Source organism: Vespula pensylvanica, chromosome 1, assembly GCF_014466175.1.
Source record: "Vespula pensylvanica isolate Volc-1 chromosome 1, ASM1446617v1, whole genome shotgun sequence".
Classification (NCBI taxonomy): Eukaryota; Metazoa; Arthropoda; class Insecta; order Hymenoptera; family Vespidae; genus Vespula; species Vespula pensylvanica.
The window spans coordinates 4,787,422-4,814,285 of record NC_057685.1 but is presented as its reverse complement, the minus strand read 5'-3'; the positions used below and the strand labels follow the sequence as shown (position 1 = coordinate 4,814,285).

The following is a 26,864-nucleotide window of genomic DNA, read 5'->3' as shown; positions in this document are numbered from 1 at the left end:
TTATAACAATTATGATTTCTGGTAAATTCGACATGTTTTCTTCCACACTTTCTAAATACCTGACTAACATGAACTTTCGTATTTCCCAATATGTCGCCTATTTACCAACTACGTATCATTAAAAATAACTATTTACAATGCTAATAACCAAATAAATATTCACATTTAGATTTTGCGTCAGGAATTGGTAGCACTGATTACTACGATTGAATGGTGTCGCCGCGAAGCGGACAATTCTTTCAGTTTTCCATAAGTCGTAAATATGGCTCTGGTAAGTACCGTCTTGTAAAAAATAATAAATATTAAGAGAAAATATCCTAACTTGTGATAAAACTTTAATTACAAGCTAAAAGCTTTAATTACACTTTCACATGGTATGAAAATGAATGTTGATTTTTTAGAAAGATGGTCCAGATAAAAATAGATTATGTTTGGCGGCGAAGACATTTTGACGGCTTTGTCACATGTTATTTTAGATGATTTTAAGTTACAAATGAATTCTTTTTTATTTAATTTGTTTTTTGCAGACTGTAGCAAAGAAAACCAAAGGCTCAAGTAGCAAAAAGCAAGCCCTTCGTGGCAAGGGCCAAAAGAAGAAAGTGTCGCTCAAGTTTACGATCGACTGCACACATCCTGTGGAGGATAATATTATGGATGTAGCTAATTTTGTAAGTTCTTATAACAATGATTTATATGCTCTATCTATAATTTCTACAAATCATATCGTTATTTGATCAACAAACATTTTGATCGCTATAACTTCAACTGCAACATTCTAACCTTTCATAGCTTTATAGAGTCATATATCATGATTTCACAATATTATTTTAATACTGACATATGTTGTTATCTTAATATTGTAATTATAGTATGTTTACTATTTGTTCCATCTGTATATTAATGATTGTACATTCACATATATAATATTTTTTCTTCGATATCGTTTAGTTTTAATCTTTGTGTTTGGCAAAGAAGTTTTTAATCCATTACAAATTTTTGATTTACAGGAAAAATATCTTCAAGAAAGAATAAAAGTTAGCGGGAAAACAAACAATTTTGGAAACAATGTTACCATCGAACGTAACAAAATGAAACTTTCTGTTAACAGTGATATTGATTTTTCTAAACGGTATGTATTATGTAGAAACATTGCGATATACAATATATAGCTAGTTACACTGACTGGACAAATTTTTTTCATGCAGATATCTCAAATACTTGACAAAGAAATATTTGAAGAAGAATAAATTGCGTGATTGGTTACGTGTAGTGTCACAAGATAAAGAGACCTATGAGTTACGATACTTCCAGATTAACAGTCAGGAAGACGATGACGAGGAGGACGCGGAGTAAAATTTTATTTTACAAACTATTACAGAAAAATCTGTACATATTTCTAAAAATAAAATCGTAAAAAAATTCTAAGTTTTAAATAAATTAGAATATACACATACATTAGTCATTAATAAACTTAGATTTAAAAAGGTTCATGAAATTATATCAGCATAAATCAAACTAGATAAATTTTATTTTTAAATTTATAACCAAAATGTTATAAAGAAAACATTTTATATATATATATATATATATATATATATATATATGCATATATTGCAACATCTTTGAGGAAATACGGAAAGGACGAATACTGTAAACTATGTATATATGTGAGTAGAAACTTATAAAAACCGTGTGTATCACGTGATACGTTGTGACAAATGGAAACCCTCCATTCGGTGTTTACAACGAACAGGAGCGACTTAATATAAGGTAGTATAGTGCCCGAATAATACCACAGTCAATAATATACAACGAAGTATAATAAATATTTACATATATATATATATATTTATATTTGTATATAAAACAAAGTGAAGAAAAATTTGCAACGACAGATGAAAAATCATCTTGATAAATTATATATATATATTTATGATACTACATTGTATATAAAAAAAATCTAAAGTATATTCTTTAGGTAAAGGCGAAGTGGATGTGTATGTCGACCCTGGTTTATCCGCTTGTTCATCTACGATCTTCCTATCGTTGATTCGTATTCGGTAACACGTAAAACGTGACTCTGCCAATTAGAAAGATATCGTTCGGAGACGCGGTCGTACGTTAAAGCGCATTGTAAGATCATTTTTTCGTATTAAATTGTCGAGTATTATTAACGTAATAAAGAGTTGCGCATTAAGACGTAGCCTAAGTGACACATTGCGATTGTTGTGATAGAAGCGTTGAGAAAGTTGTTCGTTTCATCGTCTCTCTCTCTCTCTCTCTCTCTCTTTCTCTCTCTCTCTCTCTCTCTCTCTCTCTCTCTCTCTCTCTCTCTCTCTCTGTGTCTCCCCTCCCTTTCCCTCTCTCTTTCTCCTTTCTCCTTCTCTAACAGTCTCCTTTTTTCAGTCGATTGAAAAGTCAACAAAAAATTGATATTTCGCGCATTGACGTGTAAAAAGGAAGTATTAGACGGAAAAGTATATACATACATACATACGTACATATCCATAGACGAAGGAAGGAGGAAGAACGACAGAGGAGAAAGAAGGAAGAAGAAAGTCGCTGTGTCAGAGGCTTTGCGTCTCGTGCCATTCGCACGAGAGAAACGATGAAGTTTGAATACAAGGAGGGGCATCCTTTCGAGAAGAGAAAGGCTGAGGGTGAAAAGATACGACGAAAGTATCCGGACAGGGTGCCTGTAAGTACATGTATATCTAAATCAAATCGTCGGACAAAAATTACGTTTTACTGCCAATTTAAAGAAAGACAGACAGACAGATAGAGAGAGAGAGAGAGAGAGAGAGAGAGAGAGCTTGTCGAACGTATGCGAAGAGATAAACGAATTGACACGATAACTCTGTCTTCGTTTTTCCCCTTTTATTTCATTGTTCTCTATCTTTCTTTTTCTATTCCCGTTTACCTTTCTTTCTATCTTTCTCTCTCCCCTTTCTTTCTCTCTTTTTCTCTTATTCACTCTCTTTGTCCTCAAATGTTTCAAAATTAGCGACGTTAAATACCTTCGATCTTTTTTCTTTTTCTACGATTTTTCCTCTTTTTTCAAGGTCGTTCTATTGCGTCGTAAAAGTATTTTTTTTTTATATCTCAAAGAATTCATTTCTTTTTTCTTTTTCCCACCCTCTTGTTTTTCTTTTTTCCTTTCATTTTTTTGTTAATCAATATTAGGTTGATAAAATTAATAATAGTTTACCATCCAGACAACCTACGATTATCCAAGTTCTATCGATCCTACGTTACGCTTAATGCTGCGAACTTCTTGTCGATTCGTAATAAGGAAAGATCAAGAAGTTTTCTTTTTCTCGTTTCAATTGCTTTCTATAAAAATTCTTTTTTATTTTTATTTTCGTTTGTTTATTTATTTATTTATTTATTTATTTATTCTTTTTTTGAATTTATTTTACTGCAAGTGTATGAGGAAATACTTAAAAATTTCTTATCGGAGGGTCGTTAATTATATTTCTTGACATATAATTATTGAATTATTCTGAATTCGGGCAACTTGCCAAGGATAGAAAAGAATTAGAACAAAGAAAAAAATAATAATACCTTGAGTTTTGTTGACTAATAGTTTACATAGTAAATATGATGACAGGTGATCGTTGAAAAGGCACCTAAAGCCAAAATTAGTGATCTGGATAAACAAAAATATCTTGTACCATCTGACCTGACTGTTGGACAATTTTACTTTCTAATCCGCAAGAGGATTCACCTTCGCCCAGAGGATGCTTTGTTCTTCTTTGTTAACAATATCATTCCTCCTACAAGCGCAACCATGGGATCTCTATACGCGGTAAAAAATAATAATAGTTTAAATAGCTTTGAAACAGATCGCTTAGGGATTTAATTTATTTCTTATTGAAATAATGATATATACAATAAGTATAGTAACTTTTATGAAATAAGTTTAATAGCAGTTTTAAAATTGTTTATCAGGAACATCATGAGGAGGACTTCTTCCTATACATAGCTTACAGCGATGAAAATGTGTATGGGCACTAAATAATTGGAATGTTGGTAAATGCCAAAAAATTAAAAAAAAAGAAAAAACGGAAAAAAAAGAAGTCAACAGCAAAGAATTTATCATCTACAATGTAGTCCTCATAGACGCTTTTAAAAGTGTAACCAAATTGACAGCCCTCAATAATCTGATGTTTAAAATTTTAGCGCTGCACTTTAATCTTGCTTCTTTAAAAAATTTGATGTGATTGTCTAATGAAAATGAAAATGTTTTACTTCTTAATTTCAACATTTATCATTGACATCGATTACAAAATTATAAAACTAAAATACCAAAAAAATATATCAGCGCTAATCATTTGATCATTCATATTGTCGTGTGATTTTAAAAAATTAGGAAATAATCATAGAAAAAAAATATTCTTTATATTAAGTTTATTGATTCTTTTTATAATTATTGATGTTTTTAGTGCACATTAACAATCATGTAAAAATTGAATTTAACAAGATAGAAATAATCTTGTATGATTTATTTTAAAAATCTTTTCAAAACAAAATATTTAAACTGGCTATGTGATATAATTTTCTTGTATTTAGGCTAGTATTATTGTATTTACATGATTTGATGTTATTTCAGTTAATAAAGAAGAGAAAGAAATTACTATCTATATGGTAAGGTGGAAAATTTTATGTAACGGCTGGATGTGGGCCAATAAAAAAAGATTAAAAAAGATTGATTTGAAAACTCAATAGGTTTTATGACCATGCTCTTTGAATGCATTTATCTCATTTCCTGTTTCCATTCTAGTTCAAACATGCAACTGTAGTTAGGGACATCTTATTAATATTTAACCTGTTTGTCCATACCTTTTGAATTTTTAACTTGTTTTTCCTGAAGGCATTCTACTTTGTTGTTTCTTCAGAAGTGAAAAGAAGTCTTTCTCCTTGTACATTGAAATAAACCTTTTTAAGATATGGAAGAAGATAATTATGAACGCAATATTACTAACAGTACTATTTATATATATACAAGTTCAATTTACAATCTTACTCAGGAAGATAGTAATTGGATAGTTACCAGTTCTTTTATCATTTTCACTATGCAAACAGGTAAGTCATTATTGTATTTTAAAGTTATAATACAGAGCTAATATAAAATAGAAGCATGTATAATTACAACAAATAAATTGATGTAGGTTTTGGTATGTTAGAATCAGGATGTGTTTCTCTAAAAAATGAAGTCAATATAATGATGAAAAATGTGGTAGACATAGTTCTTGGTGGATTAACTTATTGGATATTTGGATTTGGCATGAGTTTTGGTGTAAATAAACCCACTAATTTTTTTATTGGTAGTGGAGGTTTATTGATTGATCCACCTGTAGGTAGTGAACTTATGGGTCCTATTTGTGCTGCATTTTTATTTCAATTAAGCTTTGCTACGACATCTACAACTATTGTTAGTGGTGCAATGGCTGAAAGGTATGTCTAATATTTAATACAAATTATAATACAAACGTAATTATGTACTTATTTACAGATGTAATTTTAAAGCTTATTGCCTTTTCTCATTTTTAAATACAATCGTATATTGTATACCAGCAGGGTGGGTATGGGGTGATCATGGATTTCTAAAATCTTTGGGTGTAGTTGATATAGCTGGATCAGGGCCAGTACATCTCGTTGGTGGAGTTTCAGGTGAAATATATTATATAATTGAACAAATATAGAAGATTAATAAATGCTATAGCATTATATAAATATAGCTCTTGCATGTGCCATAATGCTTGGACCAAGATTAGGCAGATATGACTCTGGAATAGAACCGTTACCTTTGGGCTGTCCTGTAAATGCTATAATGGGGTTGTTTGTACTATGGTAATAATAAGCATTGATCTACATCTATAATTTTCAAATGGCTTTGTATAAAACGTTGTGCATAATATTCATTATATTAGGTGGGGATGGCTAGCATTTAATAGTGGTAGTACATATGGTGTAAGCGGTCAACGTTGGCAATATGCCGCAAGAGCAGCTGTTTCTACAATGATGGGAAGTATAGGTGGTGGTTTAGTTGGCCTTGGATTTAGTTTGACTAATCCAAATGGGATTGATATCTTGAGTCAAATAAATGGAATTCTTGGTGCATTGGTTGCCATTACAGGTTGGAAAAAAACAATATATGAACATAGGAGTATTGAGTTAACAAAGTATTGAGAATAACAAATTCTTAATTTTCGTATCTTATTAATAGGTGGATGTTTTTTGTATTGTGCTTGGGAATCGATAATAATAGGGATGATAGGTGGATTTATTACTTGTTTTATAATGCCAATGTTAGATAAAATACATATTGATGATCCTGTTGGAGCATCTGCTACACACGGTATGCTTATGTTAATGACAAAAATTGCACAATAGCACTGCATTTTATCTATTTTATATTATTAAGATATTTATATCAGGAGCAAGTGGAATATGGGGTGTCATAGCTATTGGTTTGTTTGCTGATAATCCATATCCTCTAGACACTACAAGTGGTAGAAGTGGTTTATTCAAGGGTTTGTATGGCATATATATTTGTTATGAAATTTTTTGTGAATATTAAAAAAAAAAAAAAAAAAAAAAAAAAAAAAAGAGAAAGAAATTAAATAAATAAACAAATTTTTATTTAGGTGGAGGTTGGTATTTGTTAGGTGTACAAAGTTTATCTGTATTATGTTTGGCTAGTTGGAGTTTTATTTCTTCCATAATATTACTATGGGTAAGATATGAAAAAATGAAGGATTTAAATTCAGTTAGCTATTTTTATTCAGATTAGATTTAGATAAAACATATATTTCAGTTAATTGATAAAATCTTACCAATAAGAATGAAAGAGGATGAAGAATTACTTGGTGCTGATTTAGTAGAACACAGAATACGACACGTACAGGTTTGCTTCTATGAGACAAATAACGAGCACATAATATTTAAAGTTATTAATATTTTATATTACATGTGCATATTTTTAGATTGGAGTGAGCAGAGCAATGTCTGCTTTTGATTCTTCTACATTAGTTGATACTTTAAATAAGGTGCACCCTGTGGGAATAAATCCAGGTAAATAAAAAGTACAAAATGAAAACAAATATATATAATTGATCATATACATATTTCATATTTATTTCTCTTGTATATATTATTATTTACAATAGGTCATGATTTATACATCTCAAAAAACAAACGTAAGAGATATGGAAATTTGATAAATATTAATAATTTACGTATAAAAAAAAAATCTTCGATTTCTTCACCAGTACATGCAATAACAAACTCTGCGACATCTATAAAAAATATACCACACTTGGCATGGATTGATTAAAAAACAATTAAAATAGATCTTTCTCGTGTTAATATAAATTTATTAAAAATGTATAAACATTTTTTATGTGTATCTCATACATGCTTCAAGGCAACATATACAACCAATACACATTCTGTAATAAATATTCAAATTTTTTCACATTCTTTCTTACAATTATTAATTACACATATTAATAAATAGGAAGAACAAAGTTCGCGTAGTATTTAGTTTATACGATTTTGCTTGATTATTTTTATGATATTTGTAAAAATAATATAACTATAACAATTGATTATACTTCCAATTAAAACATTTTTTCTTGTTTCAAAATTTCTTGATTTACATATAATTTAACTATCACGTTTGATTATAATGGACGTTTTATATTGAATTTTGTGGCAGGAATTAACTAGTAAATTACAACAATTACATATTTCATAAGACTTTGGTAGAATGCTTATTGTTAGATAAAAGATAAACATAAAATATATTTACAATTTTTAAATATAATATTTGATATGTATTATGAGAAAAAATTGATCTCTAAGAAACAAACAAGTTGAAATATCATATTAGTTATTAAAGTCATTATGAAATATAAAACAAGAATGTACATTGATAAATATGTTAATACGAATGATACATAAATATATCATATATACTATCTTAATTTCCTTCGTAAAGAAATTATTTTTACATGATACAAGTTTACTAAAGAAAACAACACATAAGATACATAAAAATACAATGGAATTACAGATTGAAAAGTCTTAGCATAAATTTTTTAGAATGGCAAATTTTCATTATAGACTGCTTAATGCCCATTGGGAGACTTCTGTAGGAAGTCCTGGATAATTTTTGACAGCATCCATTACTTGTTGAGATGTCAAAGAAAATTTATACCTTTGATATTCTTTCTCAATTCTTGTATTTGCACTACTTACAGGTACTATAAATTCTAGATTCTAGAAAATGTATGCAGGTCATATTGCGATGTAATCTTTATAATAATTGTATTGAATATAATATCTTACCTTAATATGTTCAAATGCTTTCATAATAACTGGTCTTTGAACAGAGTGAATGAAAGAATTTTGATTCGTAAATTTAATATATCGATTGTAGATACTTTCAAAAGTTAATGGTTCACCATCATATATTTCTGTTTCATGTTTCATGGCTATGATCTGCAAGGATTGTATCTTAAGATCACTTATTCTATGTTAATCTATCTAATCTGTAATTCCTATAATATTGCTACTTACTAAACACATTTCTAGTACAGATAAACCTTCAAGCATTAATATTTTATCATCCTGAGAAAATATTTTACTTGCTTCTACAAAATCGTTTACTTCTAATTTCTGATGCTTCTCGGATAATGTTGAAACAGCAACTGCTAAAAAACTTCTGAAACTTCTCTCACTAATATCGATCTGATACATTCTTTTTAACAAGTTTACCATTGTAACATTACTAGTTAAACTTTTAATATATTCATTCCACATTGAACCAAAATGTGGATCTATTGTACAATCGTCATATTGTTGCTCTATTCTATTTACATTTTCATCATCCGGTAAACTAAGAAGATGTTGAAAAAGCTCTAAACGATCATCAAAAGCAGATGTTGGTTTTTCAGTGGATGATGTATCACCAGGAAAAAGAAATATTTGCCTATGTGAAAATCTTGATTTAACCCTTTTCTCTAAAAGTTCTATAACATCCAATCTACATGTTATACCCAATACACAGATAGGAGCCTATAAAATTATTTATAAATATTAAACAAAATTTTTTTTTTATAGTGAACATCCGTGTAAAATTTTTATTTATACTCACTTGTGCAGACTGAGCAACATCAAAAAGATTATATAATAGAGTTTGATTATGATGCGCACAGAACAAGTCAAACTCGTCTAGTATGAAAATAACTGGTTTAGAATGTTTTTTGTCTCCAGACTTTAAGCATTCTAATAGGAAACTTAAATTTTCTGCAAATGTGCCAAAGACTTTATCACCTACTACATTTTCTAATTGCATTTGACGTGTAGCATCTTTTAATGCTATACGATCATCGGTATGTACTAAACCATGCAGATTTACTATTAGTGCATTGTCTTTAAAAAACTTCAAAGTGGACAATTCTACTAAGACACTGTTGATGAGCTAAAAAATGCATAGATATCTATAAAGAACTATAGAATTCACTATCACTCACATAAATATATGAGGAATATACATATAAAAATACATACTGTAGTTTTTCCACTGCCTCTAGGACCAATTAGTAATGCAGAATTACTTTCACCCATTTCAACCGTCCGTTTTAATAAATCCAATATGTGTAAACGTTCTTTAATGTGATGTCTAAATTTTGTTTCAGGACACATTATTTTGCGTTTTAAATATTTTCTTGTTAACAATATCATGTTATCTTGGAAATCAATTGCCATATTCTTCTTCTTACTCATGACTTTAAGATATCTACAAATATTAAATAAAGGTTTAAGTATATTTAATTATATAGTGTTTATAACTGTCATTATAAAGTATATATAGATAAACATAACATAACCTGGTAATTTCTGCATATATGAAATTAATTGCAAAAGATATATTTAAATTATGGATAAGTTAATCCTCCATTTATGATTAACATTATCACTATGTATAGAATATTGGAAATACATACCCTAAGTTCTTTTGAAAATATTAACTAAATAATATAAGTGGTATCCGGGTTAGAAAGACGTATGACCTAAGTTGTTTACAAAACAAATATGGAAGACATGCAGCAGGAGACAGACAAAAAGAATTGTACTTTTTTATTTAAAAAAAGGAAAGTACGAAGCAAAGTATCAAGAAAGCGTAAAGGACTTGACGACAGTGGTAAGTGTATATATAAAAAACTAAGTATTAGTTTCAGATCGCTTTAAGAATCTTTTAATTTTATTACGTAAATTCGATTAACTGCTTTATAGGTTATGTGCGTTCTATCGTTATAATTTCAAATTTTTATCTTGTAGAAAGTAGCGAAGATGAAACTACGGTCGTTAAAAAAGAAAAAAAACCCGATGAGCGTAATCCTATGAGGCAAAGTGTAAGTAAATACCAAAAAGATAAAGGAACTTAATTTCTATCTAATATCACGACGTAGTAAGCAAGATATATGTAAGATATTTTAAAAAATAATTCTATTCTTCTATATTCGTCTATTTAAGGTCTTGTTCTAATAAGAAGTAGGAAATTGTATAATCATAGTGATTTACAGACAAATACAAAGCGATATCATCACAAATCTACTAATGATGACAGTAGCGAGGATGATAGTGTGACTGTTTCTTATAAGAGCAACAGGACACCTATGCCAGCAGGACCAAGCGATCAGGGAGCAACTGCCATTCTAGAAACAGAAACTGAAAAGGACAAAGATGCTCAAGCTTTATTTGAGAAGGCTCAAAAAATTAATGAAGTAATTTTTAAATTCAATTGAATTAAAGACTATTATAATTATCAACATATTGTAAATGGATTGGTGCAATATCTTTTAGGAACTAGAAGGAAAAGAAGATGACAAAATTTACAGAGGTCTTAATAATTATGCACAGTATTATAAAAAAAGAGATACTGCAGCAGGAAATGCGTCTAGTGGTATGGTTCGTAAAGGACCTATCCGTGCTCCAGCTAATCTCAGGGCAACTGTTAGATGGGACTATCAACCGGACATCTGCAAGGATTATAAAGAAACTGGATTTTGTGGTTTTGGAGGTTTGCAAGAACTGCTATTAATTTAAATTGATAATCTGATTAATCACTGTATGTAATTGTATAATTTAATTTAATTCAATACATAAAATCGTATTATTATTTACAGACAGTTGTAAATTTCTTCATGATCGTTCGGATTATAAACTCGGATGGCAATTAGAAAGAGAAGCAGCTACTGGAGAATACAACAACAGTGGAGACGAAGATGACAAAAAATATGAAATAGATAGTGATGAAGAATCTTTACCGTTTAAATGTTTCATTTGTAGAAACAGTTTCACCGATCCAATTGTTACAAAGTATGTACACTAAAATTCTATGATCAAATTAATAATTATATATCTTAAATTAATAACGGGATAACTAAATGATTATATGTTTTACAGATGTAAACACTATTTCTGTGAAAAGTGTGCTTTAGAACATTACAAGAAGACTACAAGGTGTTACATTTGCAATGTACAGACTAATGGTGTTTTTAATCCAGCTAAAGAGTTAATTGCTCGAACTAAGCTAGAGGAAAAGGAAAAAATAGTAGAGGAGGACAGTATGTCTGATGATTAATGGAAATATATATACACATACATATGTGTATGCTTTTAATAAGGATTTTTATGCATAGTTATATTGTCTATCCTCATAAACAAAGTTTAATAATCTTAAAGGAATCTATAAAAGAAGTATACGTCTCTTTGACATAAAATTGCAAACAATGAATTAGCATTCCACGGTAAGAAACTTTTATCCAAATAAAAACTTCAGAAAAAAATTTTATTACTCAAAGGGGGATGCTTTTTATTTATCGTTGATGCATATTAAAACATGTGCAAATATAAACTTTGTTAGTTTAACGATTATTTAAACGAATAGATTTTCATGAAAATCCACCGAGTTGAAAGAATAATTTTCTATCGAAATATATATATATATATATATATATCGTATTTTGGCAGAAGGGCGATAGCGACTTTCGGGTAAGTCGAAATTAAACCTTCAGCGAACAGCCAAAGACGATGATTCATCCGTCTACTATGAATTCAGGATATTACTTGGTTCTCAACTAAAAACGAGCAATGCAGTGAAAACGCCCAAAATTATTCTTAACGACTTTGGAAAGTGGAAAAAACGATTTGTTAATTGATCCAGTAAAATCGTTTTTGTTAATATGAAATGAAAATTGTCGAGATAATTAGCATTATTTCGATAAACTCGATCTTTTCGTATATCGTTGCTTGAAGATTGAACGTTGAGCGGTAGAGAGGGGGAAGCGTTGAGAGGCACTGGTGGGGGTAACGGGAGGGCGCCAGAGTTCTCTTCTCTCTCTCTCTTTCTCTCTCTCTCCCTCTGTGTCTCTTTCTTACACACTTACTCTTTCCCCCTTGGACGGGCAGGAAGGTGATCTCGTCGGTCTCGTAGGCGTAGCGTCAAATCGATACGCACGTAGTGTGTTGTTTCCTTCGTAGCGCGAAAATGTCAGCGAGTCGATCGCTTTTCACGGGCAAACGAAGAATAAGCCGAAGTATGTCGACGTCGTCGTACCATCGCGTTACGATATAAAAACTTGGAAGTTTTGCTAAAGTAGTTGTTAACAAAGAGAGAAAAGAGCTTTTTTCTCTTTCTCTTTCTCTTTATCTCTCTCTCTCTCTCTCTCTCTCTCTCTCTTTTTCTCTCTCGTATTCGTACATCATCCGTAAATTATCGGCATCCTAACTACTCTTTTATAAATTAATTCCTGAAAAAAACAAGGTGTAAAAAAAAGGACAGTGTCAAGACAAGTGTTCAAACAAGAAAACAGAAAAGGACGACGTATAAAAAAAAAAAGAAAAAAAGAGAAAGGAAACATTGTTTAAACAAAAAGAAGGAAAAACTGGGTTTAAAAACGAAAAAGAAGAATGTAAGATAATTTTTAACTCGATTAGTAGAAAAAGTTTTTGTCCTTGCACAACAGGGATGCCTTGAGGTAGGACAATGATCGGACGGAGGACGACCTTCGAAATATCAGTAAGGAACTTTCTTTCGCGTAACAATGTAACGTAATTTTTCGTAAGATTAAAGTATAATACTCGAGTCACTCGTTTTATCGAACCATCATTTTGTATTGCTTTTCTTTCTTTCTTTTTTCTTTCTTTTGTCTTTTTTTTTTTTTCGTTACACGTAAGAAATATCAGAAATATTCGAATTCAAAGAAGAAATATGAGTGTGAATGTAAATTACACAAGACACAACGAGCGATCTCGTAGAATTGTAGTTAGAAATAAGGGTGGGTTATCGTGTTCGGTCCATTAGGCGATTAGAAGGAAGAGAATTCGCGTTGGAGTTAAGTTTTATTGTCGATCGATAAAAAGGAGTGTGTGTGAAGGATCGAAGTGTTATACGAAGTCAGTGGAATTAATCAACGATAGAGTCGTACACGCTTCTGTTTTGTGAGAGAGATAGTGTCCAAAAAGAAGAAGACAAAAGAGAAAAAGAGAGAGAAAGAAAAAAAATCTGTGACGTGTCGGTGCCGGTTTCCGCGAAGACGACTTTTTATTAACCAGGTAAGAATAACTCGAATCAAAAATTGTCTTATATATTTTGTTATATTCGATTATCATTTTTATATTCTCAAACGCGAAATTTAATAATACATATAAATTACTTTCACATATTTACAAATATGTATTCCTATGAAATGTATAAATGTATGTGTGTATGTGTGTATATATATATATATATTCTTCATTGATACTCATTGATAATCATTCTAGTCACGAAGCAAGAGTTACAAGTGTGCATTAATACAGTAAAATAAATGAATGTATCAAGAAACATGATGTATGAACGATTAGGGATATTACTACGACACACGCTTATTATTTTCACTTTTTTCTTTTTTAATTGACTATTAATCAGACTTCAATGACAATTCAATTTAATACATTCACATTAATAATTTATTCTATTCGTTATATGCAGATAGTCAAAGAAAAATTAAATTTGTTTCTTTCGTAAATATTATTATTTTTAAAGGAAAACAAATAAGTCAACATACAATAGTAATACAATGATAGAGAAACGTTGAGAAAAGTGATCGAGTATGTCGCGATAAAAAAAATGTATATATGTCATATACACAAGTGATAACTGTTAGTGTCATTGTTTGATTCAAAGTTTATCCCGTCGTCGTAATTGCACAGGTGGTAAACGTGAGTTTTATTTAGAAAGAAAAATGAGTTAGTGTTATATGCGAGCGCGCGTTCACGTGTAATGTGCGTGCGTGCGTGCATAAAAGAGAAAAAGAGAGAGAGAGACTCGTATATTTGATGTAGAACAATCCTTGTAATAAATCGAAATTTGTACGAATGTACATACGTACATATATATACACATTTAACGTAAGGAAGAAGAGATGAATACGTTTATACGATGCATATCGTTGACGAGAAACGTCGTAGGCCGGCATATTTGATAGCGTTGCTAGCAAATGAGAGGGGAGCTTGTTTAAAACAAGGAGGTTATCGGATTATTACGCGCAAAGCGTCGCGTGTCGCGTCGCGTTTTCCAATGTCACGCACGGTATTCTATTCTCGGCCATTTTATTTTTTTCGTATTCTTTCTTTTTTCAAAATCGATCGATCATCAAAATTCATAAGAAATTTATTCGAATATCAATTCTCTCTCCAAAATGATTTTTTTCGATTCTTATTTCTTACTGTTCTTTCTCTTTCTATCTTGACATTGAACAAGATAAAAGATATCATTGGCCAACGACTCTCTTTTATCGCTCTTTTGACTCTTTAAATATTTGCGTCTACGATGATATCTCATAAAATGATACGAAGTCTTCGATGCTATTATTGTTAATGATCGATATACGTTAAAGTAATCAGTTCAGAAAATTTGTAGAGGGCGTGCATAATACAGCTATGTATGTTTCGTCATCGATTTTTATCGGACTACCGTGATAGGAAAATATGTAAATACGTCGATTATAAAATATATTCTTTAATTTGTCACGGACAATATTTTTTATGTATATATGAACGTGTGCATGTACGGGTGTATGCGTATTGAGATTGAAGTTAAAAAAGAGAGTAAAGTAATGAAGTTGCAAAAGCAATTAAATCAAAGAAAAAGTTGAAGATTAAAATTAAGAAGTTAAAGTTAGAGAGGAGAATGAAGTTAAAGAAGTTGAGGTTAAAAAAGGAGATGGTGAAATTGAAGTTAAAGAAAAATATTGAAGTTGAAATGGAAGTTGATGTTGACATTGCTGTCGATATTAACGTTAAAGTTACAGAAGAAATTAAGATTAAAGTTATTCCCACTTCATTTTATTATTATCATCATTATCTTATCATCGGTTATCAACGTTACCATCATTATATTATATTCAATTATTTTTGTTATTTTATTATTTTCTTTAACTTTAATTTTATTTTCAATTTCTTCTTTAACTTCGACCTTCATCTTTTTCGAAAATAAAAATGCTAATTTTTGAAAAGTAAGAATTCTAGGATAATAATAAGAAGAACACAAAAAAATACATTAATATTATTTAATATAATATTAGATACAATTAAATCGTGGTAGTAAGATTTTGATTTACATCTAAACTAGGGATTTCCTAAATAAATTTTCCAAATATCATGACAGTGTTTCTCAACCTATTGACCGCCTTAGATTTTTAACCTCTTAACAGGGAAATTAATTTTGATTCGTGTTAAAATAATTCGTTTCACAGTGGAAGTTCTTTCTTCGCAAAAGCATGTTATTTATATCGAGTTTAATGTACAAAAAGTATATAACAAAAGGTACAACAAGAATGATGTAAAACGTAATGCCGAATAAAGATTAATTTTTTAATTTCCATAACGAAGAATGTCAGCATGTTCATTGAATTTGTATTTCTGGTTAAGAGGTTAATGAGCCGTGAAATGATTGCTGCTACCTTACGCTAAAGTAAAGAAAGTGATTAGATAATTTATAAGAGATTTTCACGAAGTTCTTATAGAAATTGTAGTAACAGCCGAATTTTTAAAATAATATATAGCGATTCTAGTCTACCAGATTTTTAAAAATTGTATATTATAAACATTTGGATAGCGGTACCATTACAACCAAATGTATTAAGCCGCACGGCAAAAAAGTTGCGAAATATTATTGTTTTATGATCTAGATCTTATCGAATCATACATACTGCTCCTAAAATGAATAATATATAATTTGGTTATTCAAATAATTCGGTCGCCAGACTGTTATGTGAAAATTCTTTTTTATAAACTTTTTTTATAGTATCCCAGGTTTATGCGGAACATGTTTTGAGAATCACTGATCCAAACAAAAGTAACCATCTCAAAATGATAATTCTTCTCAAAATAAAATTAAAAAAAATTCTTTACAATATCTTTTTTTTATCATCTATTACTTTTTTCTGTTTTCTATTCTCTACTCTATACACTTCTATATGCATGTATTCGTATGTATATGTGTATATATTACTCTTTATCGATCGCATAAAAGTATTACTATTGCCAGTAGCAAGCAAAGCATCGAGATAGACTCTACATTTGAAACTTTTCCGACGATGGAAACTTAAACGTATGAGTAACGAACTAGAATTCGACTTCCGTATATAGGGGATTAGATAGCCTCGTACTCCATGCGTCGCACCACCTATTTTTGTCATCTCTACTTGATCTCTGCGCTCTCTCTCTCTCTCTCTCTCTCTCTCTCTCTCTCTCTCTCTCTCTCTCTCCTTCTCTCTCGAATAGTTTGATTTTATCGATCTTAAAATTCAACGATAGTACTGTGTTTAAACTCTTTCCATATGTTTTAGATTATCTATTTATTCCTATACTGTAATATGTAATCAACAATATTTATCCATTATTATTTTGCAACGTTTAAAAATATTTATTAAATACATTTTTTTAACATCAAATTTGTGAATATACACATATACACACATACTTACATATATTTGGTACTATCTCGATATCTATAGTGCATCCATCGATAAATAAGATATGCGAACAAAGTACTGTTTCTTTTTCTTTTTTCTCTTGAATTATCTATTTCTATCGCACTCACTTCGGCCATGTCAAACAACCTTGTACTTCCTTCTATACGACTTGACGAGTTTTTTCGTTATTGAAAAGGCATTCACCGAGGAGGGAGAGACGGACACATTTGCCGGGTCATTACTAGCTTTAAGAAAAGAGGGTAAGACTCCTGTGACATTCAAAAATAACTTTGTCGCGTTCTGGTATTCTTCGTCATAAATTAATGTCGTCAATCTACACACACAGATATATTACATACGTTGTTTCCTATAACCTGCTAGTTGTGTATAACTGGTATAACTCGTATAAAGAAATGACAATTTTTTTGTGTTATGACGAATATACTCGTGATTTAAAAAAAAAGTAGATAATTATCATTTACTATAGCATAAAGTAGAATAGTTTTGCATGACGAGTATACTCGGTATAATACAAATAATTATTATTTCTACTATTTATATATCATACACAGCTATCAAATTTACGATCTCTCTAACTTATTATTCCTTTTTTAATGTAAAAAGTGTTAGTTATTATCGACTATATCTCGCGATTATAATACACAACGATGTATATAATTAGCATCTCGAGCATGCGCCATTTGTTAAATTCTTTTCTCTATTCCTTTTATGCCATAGGTCAATTCAATTATATCGTCCATGTAACCTTTATTCGTCTCGGAAGAGAGGATCTAAATTGTATATATACATAACATACATCCGATAAAAATATCGATAAAACGCGCAGCTACGTTTTACGTCAATTCGGTCTTTCCTTTTTTGGTTTACACAAATTCCTACTGACCCGAAGAAACAAAGAGAGACAGAGAGAGAGAGAGAGAGAGAGAGAGAGAGAGAGAGAGAGAGAGAGAGAGAGAGAGACGGAGAAAAAGCAAAGAGGAGTTATACTTGTTTGACACAAAGAGTACATCGAGTACGTCGAGCGATTTAGAAATTATGATAAAACTTGATCGTAGGAGGTGAAATTTGTAAAGTTTCCATATAGCAAATTTTGTCTGTAGGCTTTATGCTTTATCCTAATATTTAAAAATACAATTGGGAAAATAATGATTCAGACATTTTTTACTCATATTTTTTCTTTACATATATAAAATCACTTTCATCATTAATCGATTGATACCAGAATGATAAGACATTTTTGAATATTACTAACGAGATTTCTATATGATTGAGCAAATAGAGGGTATAGATTTTAAAGCTAGACATTGACAGACATCTCTTCCCTTCCCTCCTCCGTCCTTTCGTCTACTTGTCTGCCTGCTTGCCTGTCTGCTTATTGCTTGCTTGGTCGCTTACTCGGCATTGACGCAAGGTTGACACGTGTCTTTCGTGCACGTAGTTATGTATAACATACATGCCATTACGAGAGAAACGCGTCACGCTTTCGCGTGCGCAAGGAACGTAAATACGTGCGACATTTACGTGCAAGGGATATTGTCGACAGAGAGAGAGAGAGAGAAGAGATTCGCATACGTAAGCTAATGCTAATCGATGTGGAGAAGCACACGATAGGGTTGACTGCCGTATTAAATACGTAATATGTATTAAGTCGTAAGATACGTAAGCATGGTATCGATATAGGAAAATACGAGTGACGTAATATCGAATTAATTTAATACCTTCACCAATTTTATCTATTGATTACTTACATATTTGGTGTCATTTTTTCTAGCCTCGATATTTTTTACGCTATTGATCTCGCTAACGGACTATTATCGTAATCGAAAAAAAAAAAGAAATCGAGAGAGAGAGAAAAAAGCTAGAGAATATTGTATTTTTATTTTCTTTTCTTTCTTTTTTTTTTTGCTTTCTTTTTATATAGAATTATCTTTTCTAAAATGAGAATGAAGGCAGAATGGTTGGATGATACACTTTTTAGATGAGTTGTGGCAGTAATGCCCCCATCGGAGGAGGAAAGCCAGTGGCTCGTTGGCAGCGGGGGTGGTGTAACATCCTCCTCTGGTGGTGTGACGATAACCGGGACTGGAGATTCTTCCTTGAATATTAGGGGTGGCCTCTATACCGAAGAAATGACGACACAAACAGCTAATTCGGCCAATGCCAACGCGAACGCCCCCTCGGCCGATTCCGCCGAGCATGATTTGATCGACTCAACGGCGGATGCTACGCTCCTTGCACAATTTCATGAGGATGCGATAAAGCAGGTAAAAAATTGATGTTTTATAATTCTTTTGTCTTTTCTATTATTTTGCTCTCCACTTTTTCCTCGACTTTTTTATGTATCTTATTCAAAAATACCTATAGAGCAACGGTGATTAGCTGTCAACCAATAACAAATCAACAAACTTTATCCCTCTTCTTTCATTGGCTTTTCAAGAGTAGCACAAAGAGCTACGAATGAATACGAACAGAGAAACGAACAAATACGAACAGTGCAGCGGGATGCTGCATGTTTTCTTTTTTTTTTTTGTCGGGTGAACGAACTAAGATAAACACAATCAAATCGAAATAATGGACTAGCAAAACTGATGTCTAAGAATGAACGGCGTCGATTCAATCTGGTTTATGTATAGAAATAATATATAGAATTTTTATTTTGTTAGACGTCAAATTTGTGATTACGACATGGATGAAGTTTTAGATGAATCAATCGTTAAAACAAGATATACGTCACGAAGAATCGATGGTTATTTACAAGATATCCCAGTAAATATCTTTATGTGAATTACAAGGATATCGTATCATTATATATAATCTTGGTAGAATAATAATATGTAATAAATATGAAGAAAAATTTATTGTTTTTATTTATTCTATCATTATATAACTAATTTAACAAATATTTACATTTAAAAGCATTGCATAGTGCCTTTCATAAGTGAATGTTTTCTTATTATTCATTTTAAAAGTGAACGTTGCATAGGTTCTTTCTTTTTTTTTTTTTTTTCTAAAATATTATCATTTCATTTTAGGCTGGCGTTGGTTACTTCCAATTATTAGCAACATTGTGTACAGGTCTAAGTTTAGCTGCTGATACTGTTGAATTTTTTGTTGTCCCATATATATTACCTAGTGCTGAAGTTGAATTATGTATTGAAGACAATGAAAAAGGATGGCTTGGTTAGTAAAGTTTATATTCTATATTGTGTTATTGTTAATACTAATAATTTAATTAAAATATTTATATATTCTAGGTAATATCACTCTCATGGGTCTTGCATTGGGTGGATTATTTTGGGGAGGTCTTGGAGATAGAATTGGAAGGCATAGATCGTTATTATCAGCCATGTCAGTACATGCTTTATTCAGTGGTGTAGCTACATTTATGCCAACATATGGTACTTTTATGACAGCAAGATTCTGTTCCGCAATTGGGTGAGCACAAATATATTTTTGATATTATATTTTTATTTAATTTCTGTGATAGATTTTTTGATATATTTTGTTTACATTGAAAATATATTTAAATCTTATTATAGAGTGGGAGGATCTGTTCCCTTAGCATTTGCATACCTCGCAGAGTGTTGTCCAAGATTAAGCAGAGGCCGATGGACTGGCATACTTGTAGCTGCAGGTGCATTAGGTGGCGTATATGCAGCTCTCCTGGCATGGACAATTGTACCAACAACTGGAGAGATGGTTGTTCTGGAAAACAAAGAACACTTTAGTGCCTGGCATCGTTTTCTGTTATTATGTTGTTTACCTGCGTTATGTTCCACTATTGGACTCATCTTTCTGCCAGAAAGTCCAAGATATCTTGTTGAGGCAGGAAGAGACGTTGAAGCTATGATGGTTTATCAGGTAGTCATAAAATTGTTATAATATATTTCTTTGGTTATATATTTCAATCTTATATTTTTAATATAGAGAATATATAAAAAGAATAATGCAAGAAAAGGAGCTGCAGGTGCACAATATCAACTTTCTGAACTAGAACTTCCAACTAAACGACCACGTGGTTTGGCACCTCCATCACCTAGTACTCATACTAGTGTTTTGGCAGATATAATGTACTCAGTTGAAATGGTAAATAAATTTGCATGGTTATTAATTAATCTTAAGTATAAAAAGAACTATCTATAATGATTTTTATGTCTTTAATATAAAATATGATATTTTTTACATCCTTAGTTTTGGAGTTCCTTTCTGGAATTATTTGCAACACCACATTTACGTGTAACTTTAGTGCTCTTACTTATTTGGTCAACTGCATCATTTGGGTAAGATTTCGCTCTTTTTATCCATATCTTTCCGGTCATTTTTAATTAGTATCATTTTTGTTTAAGTTTATATGGTCTTATGGTATGGTGTCCAGAATATCTTAAACTTCTAAGAGCTACAGAGTATGAAGCTCATACTGTACAAGTTGTTGGGAAAAATTATAGTAATAACATATTTAGTGGTTCTATGGAAAATTGTCAATATAAAGATTCAACATTTTCATACTGCAAGTAAGTTGGTGTTTCAAAATGTATGATGAATTAGATATTTAAATGTCTTATATTATATATAAAAGTTTCTTTATATTTTAGGTTTACAAAAATGGTACTCAGTCATGTTGACTTTGACAATTGTACTTTTCAGTTTGTAGAATTTAGCAGCATAAAATCTAGTAAAACACATTTTACAGACAGTATTATTGCGCATTCAAAGTACGTTTACTATATAAAAAAATTTTTTTTTGATGGTATCATAAATTTATATCATATTGATATATCATAAAATTTAAATATTTTGATATGAGTATGTATGTTTTTCAAAGATTTGTAGATACAGATTTATCATCCCAAGCTTTCACAAGATGTAAATTGCATAACAACACAAAGCTGAGCCTTAGTGGTCCATGTCCAACTCTTGATCTTGATTATAATATTTATATTGAAGAAGCATTACATGGTCATCTGGTTGCTCAACTGGCTTTTGTACCTGCAGCTACATTAGCGGGACTTGCACTTACAGTTTTACAACGACCAAAAATGATAGGTTTGTCTTATGTTTAATTTACACCATTTCATACAAGCAATGTGATACAATTTAAAAATATTAATGATTTATTTTTCCTATATAGGGATCTCTTTATTTTTCTCCTCTGTTGCGGCACTCTGCCTAATACTCGTTGGTACAAATAGTTCTGCAGTTTTAGGATTTGAAGGAGGATTTATAGCAGTTTTTGCAATTGCCTGGACATCACTTACTTTGGTTACAGTTGAGAGCTTTCCGACACATTTAAGGTAATTCTTTTTGTTTTATTTTGTGTTTCTTTTTTCTTTTTTTTTTTTTTTTTTTAAATTTTATAATTAACTTGATCAGAAGTAAGATTGAGAAGTAATTTAAATGGATATAAAATAATTTATTTAAATCAATAAAACAAAATATTTGTAGATTCGTTGAATTATAATATTTTGATACATGATTAAACATATTATAAAAATTTATTAATTATTTGTACAGATGCACTGGCTTTGGCTTTATTGCAGCCGTCATAAGAATATCAGGTCTCATAGGGACTATAACTTATCAAACATTAATTGGTGCACCTTTAGTTGCACCAGCATTGCTTACTGCTTCGACATTGCTCATAGCTAGTATAACAACTTTGGATTTACCTCACACTCATTCGGTATTTTTATAAATACCACACAGTTAAATACAACATGAAAGATAGAATGATAAATAGAAATAGAATATATAAAGAGGAGTTATTAGTGCAATGCATTGGTACTTGTGATCATTAGTATCAACACTTGGTATTAAAGTAAAAACAATTTTTGACATGTACCATGATGATGTAATATTTATTTTATTGAAATTTAAAGATATAGTAATGAAAACATGGAGAAGATAATTTGAACATAGTGTGGAGCATTGAAAAACACTTGGTAAAAAAATTGATTTTTACAAAATCGATTATATGACAAGAAAAAGATACTTCTTTCTTTGTTATCCAGATTTCGTACAAAGTGACATATCTTAAAGCTATAACGAAGTGTGTGAATGTTGTATATGCAAATGTTTGAAGAACCAAAGCGCACAGAGAATTAACGGAAATTTTTGAACGATAGTGAACAGACTTTCTGTGGAGTAAAGTGTGTGTGTACTGTATGTATGTGCATTCAAGAGATCAATGAAACTTTCAATATTGGAAAGTGTAAAGAAGATAGAAGTTTAAATACAGAAAAGTTGCAAATCCAAGTGACATAAGGAAATTATCATAAAGAGTTGGAAGTTAATAGCAGTCCTTAAGAAAATATTAAGGTAAATTTTCCATAGCTCAATGATGTATAAAATTATACTATTTACAGGCATGTATTGACAGAAGTGTTCTATTAAAACATTCCTTGCAAAATGTGTCAATTCTAATGGATACAATTAATTGAGCATTAAAAGATAACATTTCACTGAGTTAGAAAAGAAAAAGGGAGAAATAATGAGTCACTAAATACTGAATATTACGATATATTACAGAATATGTCTAAATGCATATAAGATGCATAAGTAATGTTTAATTTCACTAGTCAAACAAACAAAATTGTACAATATTGGAAATTTTGCAGTGCTTCATTGGTGCAAAGTATATAAATGAAAAGACAAACTCTGATATTTGCATGAAAATTTTTTCATATTTGTCATATGAAAAATGGGTAGATTTCTTTTTTTTGTCTTTTTTCTTCTATTTGTTTTGAAAACTGTTATTTCTAGTATGCCAAAAGAGTTGTATGATGGAAGGTTATCATTGAATAGAAATTTGCATACAGCAAAGTTCTCCATGAAGAATATAAAGTGTATATCCAGTACTTCCGCTTCATATCGATTACTAGTTCATAGTAGCTATGTAAGCAAAAGGTTAGTAAAAAGTAATCAAGAGGCATTATCAATATAATATAAACGCTGCCGCATAAATCTTAAATTTTTAGCTAAAAGATTTCAGTCATCAGCATTGTTAGTATAAATCCAAGAGATTATTGCCTCTAGTCAATTTAATTCTTATTGAAAGCAATGATGTGTTAAATAATGAAATGTCTAATTGTCCAATATGTAACACGTGTAGTAGAATGTTTTTTTCGGAATATATAAAAATTATATATCAACAAATACTCTATAATAGAGTCACGATAATTACTTTTCTAATTATTTGTATTTTGCAATCTCCATAATCAATTGGCATGAAATATAACAAAGACAAACAAAAGAAAAGAAGGTTCCTTGAAAACAGTACACATTATTTCTATACTATAAGAATATCAGCCTGTCAAGAACAAAATAACAATACTCTATTAGGTGTGAGAACTTAAAATATTTCATCGAGTACTTGGAGAATTTTATTGAGACAAAGCAAACTAGACATTTACGTCCCATTATGGTTAGTGAATTTTTTCATATCAAATTGTTGTCTTGTAATTTATGCGAGATTATTACTGGGCCAGGTTTATCAAGTGGTATTGTCGTGATATGAAAATGAATATTTAATAGGATAAATATTTAAACATTCCATTTTACTCTTGGAATATCATTTTCAAAATTACATTATTCCTTTGATCAAGAAATTCATTTTTATTTACATATATTACTATTCTAAACCTGGTCGTGAAGCTTGTGCTGTGTATATGAATATAATTAAAACAATTAATATTAGCACAAGTATAGAAAATAAAAATAAGATGTAGAATTCCTTTTAATTGGCACTTTTCATATAATTAAATCAATGCTGTATCATTGAAATTTATCATTGCCTATAGAATAATATAGTTTGATTGACATATCATACTTACGTGCTAGCACTATAGATTAGATTTTCAATTAGGCTGCAAATCAGAATGCATAGAAGTACATACCAGTGATTACATGGCATAAATTTTTGAATTTATTACATAAACTTCAAATAAATTTACTGGTATGATATCTCCTAAATTTACATTTTAGATATTTTTTTTAATAAGATGGATTAGTTAGTAATACATATATATTCTTTTTTTTACACAGTCAGATTATCAACTGATTGATATGTTGTATCAATTAATATTTATTAAATGTTTTAATTTGTTAAAAAGGTTAAATAATTTGTTAATGTTAACAGCAATTAAATAAGAGGAAGAGCCATAAATTGTACAAATCATAGCAAATAACTTAATAACATATTATTTACATTGCTTACATTATTACATGTGCAGTAGTAGGTTTATGTTGAAAATATCCATACTCTGTTATTCTAATCATAATAACTCATATAAATGCATTTATGTCAATATAGCTATTTAAAATAGACTGAAAAATCAGGATCAGTTGATAATCACTGTGTGTTGCGAAGAGACTGTACTTTAAAGTTTATAATAGTTAATAAATATAAATTAAGATTTCGCGTATATACCTAGATAATAATAGCAGTGTAAGTAGACCAAAAATGCTGTTTTTAAAAATTGGATCCTGCTTGCATTATCTGTTGAATAATATTTAGACAAGTATTTTACGATATTCATTTATTACGTAAAGTTTATCATATTTAATTGCAATACATTAATCGAATAATAGAATTTGTAACATTTGTTCTATTACAACGAGATTAATAGATTATTGATAAAAAATTTTCCAATGTTAACGAAAAATTTTGTAAATAACAACGCAATCAAATTTTTAAATTCGATAAATTAAAAACGCATTATAATAGAAGATGCAAGTATATTCGGCGGATCATGCAATCAGTATTTAATCAAATTATGAATTTATTTGTTTGATAATTATTAATTATCTATTATTTTAAAAATACTTTATTAATTAATTTTATATGGTTTTAATGAAAATGATAATATGCGTTGTTAATTAACATTTTGTACACGTTGCTTCTATGAAAGTGTAACTTTCGATATTGTAATCTTTTGGTCATATTTATAACGAGCTCTCAAATTATACTCATGTATTTCTGTTAACAATTAAAGTATCGTCGATTAAATTTTCAAATAATTATATTCTTGCAAAAAACGTAGAATTTACATACCTATATAAATTTAAACGGTCAGCTTACATTTCTACAACCAAGTAATTTCTTTCAATCGAAAAAAAACGTAGCAATAAGATCAATTTTTTTTGCAGAAATCAGTATAGATTATTGAAAAAAAATTGAACGGAATGGAGTTAAAAACAAGTGAAATCGATTGTCTTGCTATTTGTTTTTTCTTAAACAATCGCACAATTGCTATTTTGCATTCATTCTATATATATAACATACACATACATACATGCATATATATATATATTATGTATACGTGTATATACATATATATATAATATTTTGAAACAAGACAATTTAATTACAATAGATCGATCGCTTTTAAAAGAGTAATGGTATTTCAAATGGCTAACGCTATTATAGAAAATATCATTCTTATAAATATGGCAACTAATTGATTTATAATATTGTTAATGTTTATCACCATTGTGTATATATAGGGTTTTAAAAATGACGTGACATTAATTATCTTCAAACATTTATTTTATCAACAAAAAAAAAAAAAAGAAAAAAGCATATATAAAATACTTTTATATAGTTAATTATTTGTAATATTTACGGTCTTTATCATCGATAAAATTCAATTACACCTTATGAAGTTGTGTTCTTGTTTTGATTTTCCAGTCTTTTTTAATTACAAAATAAATATTCATAAACATAAATTATTTTCAATAATGTCAAATCGATAAGTTAGAGAATTTTTTACTTTATCGTCGGTAATATAAATTTCTACGTGGAACACTTTTAAC

At 29.9% G+C, this 26,864-nt stretch overlaps 6 protein-coding genes across 12 annotated transcripts; 5 read left to right on the top strand and 1 right to left on the bottom strand.

Moving 5' to 3' along the window:
* The first annotated feature begins 117 nt into the window (after positions 1 to 117).
* Positions 118 to 1,487, top strand: LOC122628007 (60S ribosomal protein L22-like). The gene is made up of 4 exons (XM_043809787.1): positions 118 to 271; positions 528 to 668; positions 1,008 to 1,129; positions 1,206 to 1,487. Exons 1-4 carry the CDS (start codon positions 263 to 265, stop codon positions 1,351 to 1,353), a joined length of 420 nt encoding a protein of 139 aa, XP_043665722.1. The 5' UTR covers positions 118 to 262; the 3' UTR covers positions 1,354 to 1,487.
* Positions 1,488 to 1,984: 497 nt separating this feature from the next.
* Positions 1,985 to 4,067, top strand: LOC122627908 (gamma-aminobutyric acid receptor-associated protein). Its single transcript, XM_043809539.1, has 4 exons — positions 1,985 to 2,133; positions 2,407 to 2,698; positions 3,611 to 3,808; positions 3,952 to 4,067. Exons 2-4 carry the CDS (start codon positions 2,609 to 2,611, stop codon positions 4,015 to 4,017), a joined length of 354 nt encoding a protein of 117 aa, XP_043665474.1. The 5' UTR covers positions 1,985 to 2,133; positions 2,407 to 2,608; the 3' UTR covers positions 4,018 to 4,067.
* Positions 4,068 to 4,209: 142 nt separating this feature from the next.
* On the top strand, positions 4,210 to 7,482 carry LOC122627881 (putative ammonium transporter 3). 2 transcript variants are annotated; one of them, XM_043809504.1, is made up of 11 exons: positions 4,210 to 5,085; positions 5,187 to 5,457; positions 5,516 to 5,673; positions 5,742 to 5,853; positions 5,934 to 6,139; positions 6,230 to 6,361; positions 6,441 to 6,536; positions 6,651 to 6,739; positions 6,821 to 6,910; positions 6,990 to 7,077; positions 7,173 to 7,482. In XM_043809504.1, the coding sequence occupies exons 1-11, from the start codon at positions 4,950 to 4,952 to the stop codon at positions 7,337 to 7,339; spliced, it is 1,545 nt and encodes a 514-aa protein (XP_043665439.1). In that variant the 5' UTR covers positions 4,210 to 4,949; the 3' UTR covers positions 7,340 to 7,482. The 2 variants fall into 2 exon arrangements, with proteins under 2 accessions (XP_043665439.1, XP_043665430.1); XM_043809495.1 differs by having other exon boundaries at positions 5,172 to 5,457.
* On the bottom strand, positions 7,359 to 10,156 carry LOC122627891 (origin recognition complex subunit 4). The gene is made up of 6 exons (XM_043809515.1): positions 10,017 to 10,156; positions 9,580 to 9,808; positions 9,164 to 9,490; positions 8,587 to 9,084; positions 8,356 to 8,508; positions 7,359 to 8,286 (listed from the first exon to the last, which is right to left on the bottom strand). Exons 2-6 carry the CDS (start codon positions 9,793 to 9,795, stop codon positions 8,125 to 8,127), a joined length of 1,356 nt encoding a protein of 451 aa, XP_043665450.1. The 5' UTR covers positions 9,796 to 9,808; positions 10,017 to 10,156; the 3' UTR covers positions 7,359 to 8,124.
* LOC122627900 (E3 ubiquitin-protein ligase RNF113A) lies at positions 10,089 to 11,698 on the top strand. Its single transcript, XM_043809526.1, has 6 exons — positions 10,089 to 10,213; positions 10,351 to 10,424; positions 10,596 to 10,796; positions 10,876 to 11,092; positions 11,199 to 11,391; positions 11,479 to 11,698. Exons 1-6 carry the CDS (start codon positions 10,105 to 10,107, stop codon positions 11,654 to 11,656), a joined length of 972 nt encoding a protein of 323 aa, XP_043665461.1. The 5' UTR covers positions 10,089 to 10,104; the 3' UTR covers positions 11,657 to 11,698.
* On the top strand, positions 11,692 to 26,071 carry LOC122627845 (synaptic vesicle glycoprotein 2C-like). Of its 6 annotated transcripts, XM_043809452.1 has the most exons (13): positions 12,403 to 13,629; positions 17,230 to 17,293; positions 19,033 to 19,318; positions 20,087 to 20,234; positions 20,309 to 20,489; positions 20,594 to 20,915; positions 20,982 to 21,140; positions 21,246 to 21,334; positions 21,401 to 21,565; positions 21,647 to 21,766; positions 21,877 to 22,097; positions 22,183 to 22,345; positions 22,566 to 26,071. In XM_043809452.1, exons 3-13 carry the CDS (start codon positions 19,049 to 19,051, stop codon positions 22,744 to 22,746), a joined length of 2,019 nt encoding a protein of 672 aa, XP_043665387.1. In that variant the 5' UTR covers positions 12,403 to 13,629; positions 17,230 to 17,293; positions 19,033 to 19,048; the 3' UTR covers positions 22,747 to 26,071. The 6 variants fall into 6 exon arrangements, with proteins under 6 accessions (XP_043665411.1, XP_043665387.1, XP_043665403.1 ...); XM_043809476.1 differs by lacking the exons at positions 12,403 to 13,629; positions 17,230 to 17,293 and adding an exon at positions 11,692 to 11,822; XM_043809468.1 differs by lacking the exon at positions 17,230 to 17,293 and having other exon boundaries at positions 12,403 to 12,611.
* The last annotated feature ends 793 nt before the right edge of the window (positions 26,072 to 26,864 follow it).

Coding starts and splice junctions, on each gene's coding strand:
- LOC122627900 (XM_043809526.1), top strand. CDS start 10,105: ATGGAAGACATGCAGCAGGAGACAGACAAAAAGAATTGTACTTTTTTA. Junction 10,214..10,350: donor TAAAGGACTTGACGACAGTG/GTAAGTGTATAT, acceptor TTTATCTTGTAG/AAAGTAGCGAAGATGAAACT. Junction 11,392..11,478: donor ACCGATCCAATTGTTACAAA/GTATGTACACTA, acceptor TATGTTTTACAG/ATGTAAACACTATTTCTGTG.
- LOC122627881 (XM_043809495.1), top strand. CDS start 4,950: ATGGAAGAAGATAATTATGAACGCAATATTACTAACAGTACTATTTAT. Junction 6,362..6,440: donor TGGAGCATCTGCTACACACG/GTATGCTTATGT, acceptor TATTTATATCAG/GAGCAAGTGGAATATGGGGT. Junction 6,537..6,650: donor TAGAAGTGGTTTATTCAAGG/GTTTGTATGGCA, acceptor ATTTTTATTTAG/GTGGAGGTTGGTATTTGTTA.
- LOC122627845 (XM_043809476.1), top strand. CDS start 19,049: ATGCCCCCATCGGAGGAGGAAAGCCAGTGGCTCGTTGGCAGCGGGGGT. Junction 20,235..20,308: donor CAATGAAAAAGGATGGCTTG/GTTAGTAAAGTT, acceptor TATATATTCTAG/GTAATATCACTCTCATGGGT. Junction 22,346..22,565: donor AGCTTTCCGACACATTTAAG/GTAATTCTTTTT, acceptor TTATTTGTACAG/ATGCACTGGCTTTGGCTTTA.
- LOC122628007 (XM_043809787.1), top strand. Junction 669..1,007: donor TTATGGATGTAGCTAATTTT/GTAAGTTCTTAT, acceptor TTTGATTTACAG/GAAAAATATCTTCAAGAAAG. Junction 1,130..1,205: donor GATATTGATTTTTCTAAACG/GTATGTATTATG, acceptor TTTTTCATGCAG/ATATCTCAAATACTTGACAA.
- LOC122627891 (XM_043809515.1), bottom strand. CDS start 9,795: ATGAGTAAGAAGAAGAATATGGCAATTGATTTCCAAGATAACATGATA. Junction 9,085..9,163: donor ATGTTGCTCAGTCTGCACAA/GTGAGTATAAAT, acceptor ATAATTTTATAG/GCTCCTATCTGTGTATTGGG. Junction 8,509..8,586: donor CTGTACTAGAAATGTGTTTA/GTAAGTAGCAAT, acceptor CAATCCTTGCAG/ATCATAGCCATGAAACATGA.
- LOC122627908 (XM_043809539.1), top strand. CDS start 2,609: ATGAAGTTTGAATACAAGGAGGGGCATCCTTTCGAGAAGAGAAAGGCT. Junction 2,699..3,610: donor AGTATCCGGACAGGGTGCCT/GTAAGTACATGT, acceptor ATATGATGACAG/GTGATCGTTGAAAAGGCACC. Junction 3,809..3,951: donor CCATGGGATCTCTATACGCG/GTAAAAAATAAT, acceptor ATTGTTTATCAG/GAACATCATGAGGAGGACTT.